This window comes from Apus apus, chromosome 5, assembly GCF_020740795.1.
Source record: "Apus apus isolate bApuApu2 chromosome 5, bApuApu2.pri.cur, whole genome shotgun sequence".
Lineage (NCBI taxonomy): Eukaryota > Metazoa > Chordata > Aves > Apodiformes > Apodidae > Apus > Apus apus.
In genome coordinates, this window is record NC_067286.1 from 12,895,741 (window position 1) to 12,907,234 (window position 11,494).

At 36.2% G+C, this 11,494-nt stretch overlaps 1 protein-coding gene across 1 annotated transcript in view; it reads left to right on the top strand.

Annotated features, from left to right (window-relative positions):
- The window catches only part of INSC (INSC spindle orientation adaptor protein), a 91,300-nt gene extending 86,343 nt beyond the window's left edge, over positions 1-4,957 (top strand). Inside the window, exons 11-13 of the mRNA XM_051621038.1 lie at positions 1,462-1,617; positions 2,501-2,577; positions 4,573-4,957. Coding sequence (XP_051476998.1) covers positions 1,462-1,617; positions 2,501-2,577; positions 4,573-4,701 — 362 coding nt within the window. The 3' untranslated portion in view covers positions 4,702-4,957. The remainder of the gene's footprint in view (positions 1-1,461; positions 1,618-2,500; positions 2,578-4,572) is intronic.
- The last annotated feature ends 6,537 nt before the right edge of the window (positions 4,958-11,494 follow it).

Genomic DNA, 11,494 nt, shown 5'->3' on the forward strand with positions numbered 1-11,494 from the left:
TTATCTACCCAGAGTCTTCTTCTAGAAATACTTGGTATGATCCTCACATCTCCCAGGATCCTAGGTGCCTGTAATTATAAGGATTGGTTAGAGAATACCCTGTTGGTGATTTGTCGTTTGACTTGCGCTGATGTTTTCTGATTTGCTGTTGCTAGCACTAAGCGTCCAGATATACCCTTGACGCTCTTGCACTCTGTGATTAACAGATTGGTTATATAGTTTGGCTGTCTATTTCCTTGAGCACACCAAAATGAGTTTTGTTGTTTGGGACAGGTGTTTGATCGTATTTCACCTGCTTCTACTATAGCAGAAACTTGATTAAGTTAATGAAATTGTACTAACAACTATGCCAACGAGGCCTAACTTGCATGAGTATCTAGGCATGCTAGATACCAGTAGGTGGAGAGGTACATGGATTGTCCAACACAATGTGATGAAGTTCATGTAAGCATTTCATAATGGAAGTTCACAAAGAAGCATTTTCCCCCAGACTTTTGAGAAGGGTTGACACTCATCTTGTGTGTAAAGGTCGTTTTCTCCACCTATTATATGATTAGATGCTTGCTGGTCAGAAGCCAGATTCACAAACTGAGAAGAGTCTGTGAATCCTGGAGAATATAGATATGTTTTTTTGTCAACTTTGACTTTTTTGTATGTTGATTTTTATCTGGCTGCATGACCCTGATGCTAATTCTCTTAATTATTTATACAAATGTTCTAAAGTTAAAATCCTCTCATTCCACCTGAAGTAATCTGAATGCCTAATAGCATATGGAGTCTAACAGCACATAATTGTCCTTATATTTAAAATAATCTAGAACATAGAAATGAGTACAGTCTTAGCTAGTTTTGTGCTCCTACAATAAGAGTATTCTACAGGCAACAATCAATTAATGAAACCATGTAGTCACACAGTAAACTTCAAGAGGCAGAAAGTAATAATTTCTCCCATTGAAGGATTCCCCATTTTAAAATAGCCTTAAACAGTTTGAGATAGGAACTTCTAATGACTTGCTTAAAAAGACATAAACTGCTTTACTTGCCTTTAATTTGAAAAAAAACCCCTTCATGTAGAGACCTGAAATACGTACTTAGAGGTTTTCTGGTTAGTGATTACCTTCAGGTTAGTTTAGAAGCAAATAAAAATTGTATTCAGTTTAACTGAAATAAATTTGTGAAATATAAAGTATCAATTTGTGCAGAGTCAAGAAGCTGGAGGAGGGAAGGGTTAGTGCATTTTCTAGTTCAAGACGTTCTGTAGCTTCCTAGTGAGGACAAACTTTTGCACAGCTCAGAAGTGCCTGGATGCTGCTGCCAAATCACATTCCACATTTATGCATCCTTCATACCCTATTTGGGCAGGGATTTGTCTGTATTTACCTAGCTTGCGTTTTCCCTTTCCTTTTTTGAACTGAGTTTTTTGTTGGAGGGAGGATAATAATGGCTCTTACATCCTTGTAGGTGTTCAACTTTTAATGGAAATGCTGTTTGAAAGATCATCTTCAGGAAATTCAGCAGAAGTTGCTGCTTGTGAGCGAGTCCAACAGAAATCTGCTGTTACGCTGGCACGACTCAGCCGAGATCCTCAAGTGGCAGATGCAGCCGTGAAACTCAGCTGTAAGGATGTATCACTAGCTTAATGGCAGGCTGAAGAAGAGGGAGGAACTGCCAGTCATGGAGAAGCTCTTTTTAATTTTTAGCCTCACTTGATACACTTTATGGAATAGGCTCCCTACACATACAGTGAGTCCAGAGGGTGACTGAGGAGGTTGAGCTAAATCAACCTCTAGGTTATTTCCCAGAGGAACCTGAGGTGCAGTATCCACTTGACACATTCTTTACTGTGAGGGTTACAGAGCACTGAAACAGGCTCCCAGGAGAGGCTGTGGAGTCTCCTGCTCTGGAGACTCTCAAGACCTGTCTGGATGCCTTTCTGAGTGATCTGCCCTGGTTTTTTTTTTGGTCCTGCCCTGGCAGGGGGGTTGGACTTGATGATCTTCGGAGGTCCCTTCCAGCCCCTAATATTCTGTGATTCTGTGATATCTGTGGTAGACTGTGCCAACTGACAGTGCTGCCTGCTCTATCCCCTTACTTAAATCCTTGTGCAGGATTTGTCAGTGGACAGAAAACTTGGCCCTCTACAGGTTCAGATGCAATGTATCTAACGGGAAGCAAAACGTTCTTTTGGCTTGATTTTTTCAAGACCATGTGGGAGGCTTGGTAGGGAAGAAATGGAGCTCACGATTTCCACTCAGAAATAGCAGTAGTGGGTAAAAAACGTTGTATGTATTTGTTTATGCTTTACAACTATTAATTATGATTACTCTGAACAGCATAGGTCCATGGACAGTCCCTTAAGTATTTGCTTGCAATCTTTGCATTTGAGATCATATCTACTAAAGGAAGATAAATAGGAAGCATCTAAAAAAAAGACCTCATAACAAAATAAGGAGTGTGTTTTTTCCTAATTATTTTTCCTGGTACTCTTTTGTGCACTCAGGTATTCCTCGTCTAATTAAACTCTGCAGATCACCAACTGAAAGAAATAACAGTGATTCTGTTTTAGTAGCATGTCTGGTAGGTAAATATTAATCTTTCTTTCATGCTTACCCTGAAAAAACAGAGAAAAAACAGCCCTTTAGATTTCAAAATGCCTAAGTATTGCAGGAATATTTTAAATTCATGCCAGGGTCTCCTGCTTTTCCCCTTAAGCATAACACTGTACAGTGTCAATTATTTATCCTCTGAAGATTTTGACACATAAGGAAATCATTATTGAGCACTGAAAAATTTAACTGGAACACTTCAGAATTTAAGGCTTCAGTAATTCTTAAATTCCGTTCTCTGATGATGCTATGTTTGCTGAAATGAGCCTTGAATCACAAGGTAGCAGCCCTTTATCTTCACAGGTGTGTGTGGAAATATTTATGTAAAGTGGCTAAAGAGAAGTATGGACATTTCTTGCTTTCACTACAATCCACTCTTTTTATTTAAGTCTCCAAGACAATATAATGTCCAGCCAAGGAGTGGCCAACAGAAGGTTAACACTTTCTGTGCTTAGGAGAAAGATCCCAGCTGCTGGCCCTGCCTTTCGTGGACTGAGCCCCACCTGACTGTTGGAGTTGAGGAATTTCACCTAGCATTCTGTGAGAGAAAACTGCTCTGGGAACATGGGTGAGCTAGGGTTAAGTTATAGGTTTTGATGAACGAAAACTGAAGAATATTTTTTGTCAGTGCTTTTTAGGATTAATATTATTTTCATGTGAAAGTAGAACTTTGTTACTGCATCAACAGCTAGCTTTGTACCTGCACGAGTTTTGTTCATTTAAGCAGGATGTTCATTTATTCAGGATGAGGAAAGCATGAATGTGAGCATAAGAAATGCTGTGGTTATTTTTCATGCGTGCCAAGAAGGCTTGTTAATCTTGTATGGCTAGAGCAGAGGCCAGAGTGATGGCAGCAAATCGGACAGTGATTTTTCTGTCTCGCTGAAGTTATTGTTGCACATTCTTTGAATTCATGGGTACTGCTTGAGACATTACCTGCCTGTCTGCCCAAGCAGTTCTGCTCCTCCTGATATTTTAGTAACTGCCTGACAACACTTTCTGTTAAACAAGTGGCAAAAAGACATAAGCTGCTTCAGGCTCTGATAGGTATTTTCCCTAAAGTCTTAGGGCTTGTACCATTTGGCATTTTAGCTTGGTTGCTTGCTTTTTTGTATATTTTGAAGCAGGTGATTAACTCTTGTGTTAGTGCTGCATTGACAAACAGCACAGATAAAAGCAGATTAAAACTCTCAGACCTTATTGATAGAAGACATTTTCTGCTCTTGAGGAAAGCCAGCTTGCTTTCCAGTTGCATCTGTTGTGTCAGGTTGCTAGAAGGTATGTAATTGTTGTGTATTTTTCTTCAGTGAGAAAAACATGTAACTTCTTAGAAAAGAACAATTTATGAAGATAATAGTAATCTCAATGCAATTTCCATTGTTCAGCCTCATAAATGGAACAGATTATTGCTCAGCCTCAGAATTTTGGCAGTTTTATTTGGTCCTACATGGTTTGAAATGGACAGCTTCTTTCTACTACACTAGTATCTAATAGATTTCTGTTATGGGCATTACGTACAACTTCAGTAGCAGACGTTTCATGAATCAGATGGCTTATAGTTCTTTATATAGAGAACTTATATAGAGAACTCATCTCTTACATTAGACAAAAGCTGACAGGAGAGTTGAGATGCAAAGAGGCAGTGTGATACAAGCAGCAGATCAGAGAGAGGTCTACAGTCAGGGTATACTCTCACCTCTGTGTTCTTTAACAATACACTATCCCTGCTGCTTAGGTTTTAGAGTAATGTGCCTCGAAAGAATTGTCATTTAATATCTACTTGGAGGGGAGATTCATCTGACAGATGAAGACAGTGATGAGGAATTAGCCAGGTAGAAGAGTCCATAGACCTCCACAGTTCAGTTTTGAGTCTTGGCTGTTATTGGAGGAAGTTATAATGGATTCTTGTAATGAGGACTTTGTCAAAACTTAAGAGTATTACAATTGTGTTGTTTTGTCTTCCTAGGCAGCCTTAAGGAGACTAGCGGTTATGAATCCTGATGGACTTGAAGATTCAGATTTTCAGCAGCTAGTAAAGCCCAGACTTGTGGATTCTTTTCTGCTATGCACAAATATGGAAGAGAGCTTTGTATAAATGTCAGCCAAAAACCTTTGAAAAATGATCAAGATGATAGGTATACAATAAGATGATAATACAGATATAATTTTATTGTTATTTATGACTTATTTATAAACAGTTGTATACAGAAACAGAAAGAGCAAACTTGTTTCAGTGGTCTGCATGGCTAGTTTTTAAATTTTATTTTCCTGCCAAGAGACTTCAACAGACATTATCACTGCGATCTAACACAATGTTGTCTTGTTCAATATAGTTGAATCAAGTTAATGAAGCCAAGAATTTGGTGCTCTGATGTCAACTGCTTCTAATAATGTTTTATCACTGATATTTTTCTACATTTAGAACATTCTGCATGCTTTTTAAGAAATGCTTTAGTCTCATTTGCTGCATTAGAAGAAAATTAATCCTTAAAGCTGCAAGTATAAACTTTGAAATGAAAGGGAAGTCTGAGTTAAATTCTTAACTGTGTTTATTTTTAAATAGAATTATGAAAATACAGAACTGTGATTAGCTAAGAAAACTTTTATGAACATTTCCAGATACTGGCTTGTTAGAGGACATATTTACACTGTATAAAGGTGTGCTCTGCGAGAGGATACACACTTGGAGACAACTGTTATTTACATGTGCTGAAATCTACAAAAAAAAAAAAAAATAATGGAGAGAATTTTGGGAAAATATTAAAGCAAACTCATATCAGTGTGAAGGTATCCACATGAGACTTCAAATTATTACACTCTGATAATTTTCCCTCCTTTCCAAGCCTTACAAGAACTGGAAGTAAGCATGTCCAGACATGTCTTTAACATTCAAGCAACTACTTTTGTGAAAAGTTTTGCCTGCATACACATAGAACAGATAAATTAATTGTAACTTGCATTTTAATTTTTCTGTTTTCCTAACTAGTCCTGTATTTCTACAACTGTGAAATAGGACTTTCAGAAGCTCTTGGAGCTAACAAAAAGAGATTTTTACCAGTGGACAACAAGAAAAAGAATAGAGTTGATTTTAAAATAGATTTTTTTTTCCCCTGAAAATTTTCCTGAACTTTTCCCTGAGTTTTCTTAAAAATTGCCTTTTTCTTTTCCTCGAGAAACCATATAAATTTAAAATTACTTGATCAGCAATATATTTAGTGTGTTTTTCCCACAACCTCTCAAAAAGCACTCTGTAGATTATGAAAGCATATTCATTTTTTTCTTGATGTCTTTGAAACTATTGCTCTTGATCTTTTTATTGCTATGGATCATTTTACCATCAACCTTAGGGTACCAGGACATCTGCCAAAAAGCAAGAACATTTCTTCTTTACTGTACTTACTTTGTAGATATGTTAAGTGGCTTAATTCCTTAATGTTTATTTAGTTTTAGGTGGTGTTTAGATGAAAGGCACCAGGAAATTGCTAAGCTGTGATTGCCTTCTGCATTTTCTGTGTCTGCAAAATCTGTCCTGCTTCAAGCAGTGATAAACGGTGGCTACTTTTTTCTCCCCTTGAGTGTATGGGTTAAGAAGACTGCTTTAACATTTCCTCCTTGTGATCTCTTCATTTAACTATGAACTCAATCTTGACTGTAGTTCTAGAACATTAAAAAACATACAATGACCTCTCTCATAAGCAACTACTCAAAGATAAGCATTGAATCAGATGTTTCACAGATGTAATTTTCTACTAAGAACAGAGATGAATTCTGCTTCGTTTGCTTACTTTGAGACAGCTCCTTAAGCTGAGATTGATAAAATGCATGTACTGTACAGCTTTAAAAATATTGTACAAGTGATGGGCTTTAACACTATATTCACTAAGCAGAAAGACGTGTATGAACCGTGGATGCTTCAAGTGGTCAAATGTACATTCTTGGTATAAACCAGGAATGTGCTGTGCTGAACCTCATTCTTTCAGCTGCAACTAACACCAGAGGTATTAGATATGTAGATGGGATAGGGTTTATCCCATAAAAGGTAAAGTTAAAATCTCATTTAAAAAAAATGTCCACACATGTAAAGTAGTTTTTAAGAAAATGCCATTATGACCATAATGTTTTCAAGCCATTTCTAACAGGTCAATCAAATATTCAGTGAGCAGGCCAGTACCAATGAATGAGTCTTAATTTGCTCTCATACAATAATGTGAATCCACATCAACTGATTTTACTAAAGATCCTCTTGATCTGTAAATATGTGGCTATAATTCTAGGTCCGTATTTTCCATTTGAATGTGTTAATATTATGAATGTGGCTGTTTATATTGCAGAAGCAAAATGCATTTAGGTGGATCACATATTTGTAGTAGAAAAATGTATCTTGAAAGAGCCAATTCAGACCTGTTATCACCTAAGTGTCATCAAAACCATTTTTGCTAGGTCTGAATTTTTCACCTAAAGTGGTGCACTTTATTTTTGTTTATGCTAAAGATTATGAGAAAATAATCATACTTATTCCTTTCCTCTTAATTAGCTTAGAAATAAAGTCATTAAAATACTGTAATATTCTTTTTTCATTAATTCTGAATGAATTCTGGGTTAAAAATGTTTGATTTGAAAGTGACTTATCAGTTTAAAACAAAACAAAACCCCAAACAAACAAACAAAAGTGCAACAGTTTAAGCCAGAATAAAATGTTTAGTTTCAATGTAGTATGAAACAAAATAAATAATATCAAAATATTTTCCCTAAAACATGTCTTTTGGTGGATCTATCTTTGGAGTCCCTGTATATATACACATAGAGTTAGTAGAGTGAGGTAGAGAGTATCAACTGTTACCAATTCATATATGTGGACTCATCCTATAGCGACTGCATGTAGGTTAGATATTAGCTTCATTATTCTGCAAACTGAATGTTATGCTTGTCAGAAATGTAGTTTCATTTAAATTTTTCTCAACATTTTAGATTTTGTATGAGATTAGAAATTTTATGCAAACATGCAGTGCACTGCAGGATTCTTTATAACTTTGATTTACATTCTAGTGACTTTGAACAACATTATCAGATTTCAGTTTTACTTTCAACAGTTTACAGATACTTGGGGCCCTGATGTTTCATGCATAGAAATTTTTTTTTCTGGTTTATTGTGTGTTTGGTACATGAATCATTTATGCAGGAAGTTACTTGTCTGACCCGGTCTGTTTAAAATAATATTTGTATCTACAAGGGACAAGACAAAGTCTTGGGAAACTGATTGCCTGTTAATATCCAAAAGATGGGACTTGGTCTATAAGGTTTCATGTTGCATTAGTACAAGACTAATCCTGGTATCTCGTATGGCTTGTTCCAAATATCTGTGTTGACTGCCTTCTAAATAACAGCAATTGACAGTCAAAATAACATTGGCTTTTGAATTGTGAGAAATCTGCTTTGATTTTCAGTTTAAATTTATATTAAATTTAATGTCTTTTAAGTGACACTGTAAATTGTTCATGAGCATTCTCATTTTTAAGGAGAGGGAGAAAGATAGGTCTAGAGTGAATTTGTTCATTTGAATTGGATGTGCTTAGCTTGTGGGGAAGTTGGTGAATTGTTTCAGCCCTGGACAAGCTAAAGAAACAGGAATTCAGAAAACACAGAGTCATCTATTTTAGATACATAAATACTGTGCAGAAATCCTTATCTCCACTTTCTAGTTTGCTCTTGGGTCTGAGTTTCTCTTTCTCTAGCTGTGACAAATTTCTGCCTCTTGGGAGAGTTATTTGTATAATTGCTAGTTACCTGAAAAGAAAAGTAAATTCCAAGGTCTGGTCCTGCTAATTGTTATAATGATAAAGTTTTTGCTGAGAAATTAACTAACAAAAATATTTTTTAAAGAAATGTACTGTACTTCACCTAGAACAAACATAAATGTTTATTGTTCCACAACAGGGGGAAGAGTCAGCATGTTCTCAAGATACTTGAGAAAAAACTTCGATATTATAATCTCCTTCCGGGTATTGGTACCTTCATGAGCAGAGTTGCTAAATAAGAGTTAGTGAAGGGATCAGTCCTTTGCCAAATAATCACTGAATCAAAGTAATAAAGGAAAACCACTAGACTGACAGACAAAACATGAGGAAATTGAAGATTTTTCTCTTTCCTTTTCAACAGCAAATCAGTAACTTTTTTAAAATTAATTCAAGTGTGCCTAGAACCCAATGGAACCTATGGAAAACCAGTGCATAAAAAGTGTGTTAGATAATACTGTTAAGTTGCTTTAGAGAGCCATTAAAAGGGATCAAAAGGCTTAAATGGCATGAAGAAGGTGGTGTGTTTAACATGGTGCCTTTTCTGTCACTGTTTTGATCACCTGTGTCACGAATGTCGAGCTGAAAGGTACACTGCTTTTACCCTTTTCTTCAAGTTTTCTGGATATTACCACTGTCTTTTAACTAGCTTTTGTCCAAGTCCTCCACAACCTTTAGAATGTGACCTAACAATGCACATGTCTTCAAGGTAACATGAATTTTTCTGTATATAAACATTTAGTCTGTTTTGTTTTTTTAATATACCGCCTAATGTAAACAACTTCTTTTTGAGTAGTTCTGGGACTATATACCTAGCAAGATGTGTCCACTGTGTATACACATCAGGTAAGGCAAAGTTTATGATAAATCAAGAAGATACTTCTAAAAAAGATTCCTGAAACAGCCATGGAATGAGCCTGGATCATCTAGGAAGCTTTCTTGGAATCTATGGTAAGTCTGTGCCTGCACTACAGTGAAAAAAGAAGAGTCAGAGCTAAACCCCAGGTTTCAAGACTCATGTTAGAATTAGAGCTGGAGAGATCTAAAACAGAAAATAAAATAACCATAAATAAAATCTCACAAGATGAAGCTTAAGGACAAGCGACCTGTAAAATGTTGTGATGAATGATTTAATGAGCACACTTTGCACGTTAGGCAACAGACTTGTTTGCACACACTTGCTTCCACGGCCAAAGTGAGATAAAATGCCCTTTGACATAGCTCTTTACTTTTGTACTGCTTAATTATTAAAATTTTTTCAGAGCAGCAGTTATGACAAATTAGTGACTTTAAAAGTTTAGCCCATCTTTAGGTATGGATAAACAGGGAAGTGGCTAAGTGCTGTGAAGCACAGCCAATCATTTTGTGCCTCACCCTTAAAAGGACACAATGTTTGTGGAATGAGATAGACTAGTTACTGGTTTAGAATATACAGAGTAGAAGAAATCTGTCATTTGCTGTACCCCAAGGGGAATTCTCATCTGTTTTGAAGTTCAATTCTGTAAGTGTAGTCTAGACCACTAATTTAGGTTCTTTCTGTAGATCACAGAAAGAAGTGGCCAATTCTTTCTCTGTAAGCATGACTGCCCAAGACAGACTGTACATAGTGCCACAGAGCTGCCTTTTTTTTATTATTTCTTTCTTTTTTTTCTTTTTTTTTCTTTTTTTTCTTTTTCTGATGGTGATGGAAAAATGTGCTGAAGATTTGTTTGGAGTAGATGTCTAAACACCTCAACATCTAACTACTAGTTCAGATCATGAGAGATGAGTTCCAGACCCAGTCTGGAGACAAAAGGAAGGCACTTTTTCACCTGGTGTTTCATGCACTTTTTACATATCAAACAGTATTCCCGTCAAACCAGAACATTTTTGCAACATCAGACTCTGCATTTGAAAATACTGAGACACTATTTTCCTGTTTGGCTTGCACTAGATACTGACTCCTGTTTGCCAGAATTGCAAAAGAAGTAATAGCTGGGCCAGCTCACCAAGCTCAGTATATTATATCAGATTATACATTTCTTATTAGAGAAAAATCTCTTGCATTTAAGCATGGGAAAAAGAAAACAGGTCACAGGACACTAACTCAAAATGGTCTCTAAAGTTCATGATCCTGGACAATATGTAAAATACCATTGAGCTCATAAATAGCATTACACATATCAGGAAACCTGCTTCCTGGCAGAAAACAAACAAAACCCCTCTCAAATTCAGCATTCCTTATTTCTCAAAAGTAATAAGCTGGCCTCTAAGGAGAAAAAATTCCTCTTACATTTCCAAATTTGCTTTAGAATGGTCTTGTACAGTTATTATCTTGTCTTTACCTGTCAAGTTGTCTTATTTGGCTTCACTTGTGTTAAAGATCTCATGATAATTAGTGTTCCATGAATAAATTTACTTCCTTGAACTCAAAATATTTAGCTCTAAATGTAGGATTAGATAAAGAAGAGATGAAAAAATGGAAAATGGATACTAAAGAGATACAAAGCCAAAACTTTAAAAACTTGGAGATTGCTCTTTAGAAATGCATTCCTGTATGAAAACAAATTATGGGTTTGATTAAACAGACTCTTAATGAAGCAGAAAACTGAAAGACAGTGTGGATATGTTCCTCTTTGAAATCATGAAGAATTGTGTTACGGTTATAGACAAATCTGGTATTTCCAGCTCTTAAAGACTTCAGAGAAATTGAGTGTTTGGGAGTTTTTCACTTAGCTGTTTGAGATGATGAGGTGAGGCTTTTATAAATTAATACCACAAGATAAATATAACTGCATCTTAAAACCAGTATCCATTAATATGCCATTTCACAGACACCATCACTTTACAGTAGGCCAGAGATACAGAAGCTCTTGGATATACCTTTGCCAGACTGCATGAAATTTGTTAACCCCTTTTTCCCCCCATGATTAGGGGAAGGAACAGAGGCAACAGCATTTCAACAGCTATGGAGGACTTTGTCAACATTTGTATTCTGAATTTTTGCACTCAGCCAGACAGCTACTAGGCTTGGACCACAGGATAACAATAAACAAGGACACTCTGTTACAAGGCAGAATCTGGGTCCTAGCAGCATCCTGGGTAGCACACTGATTA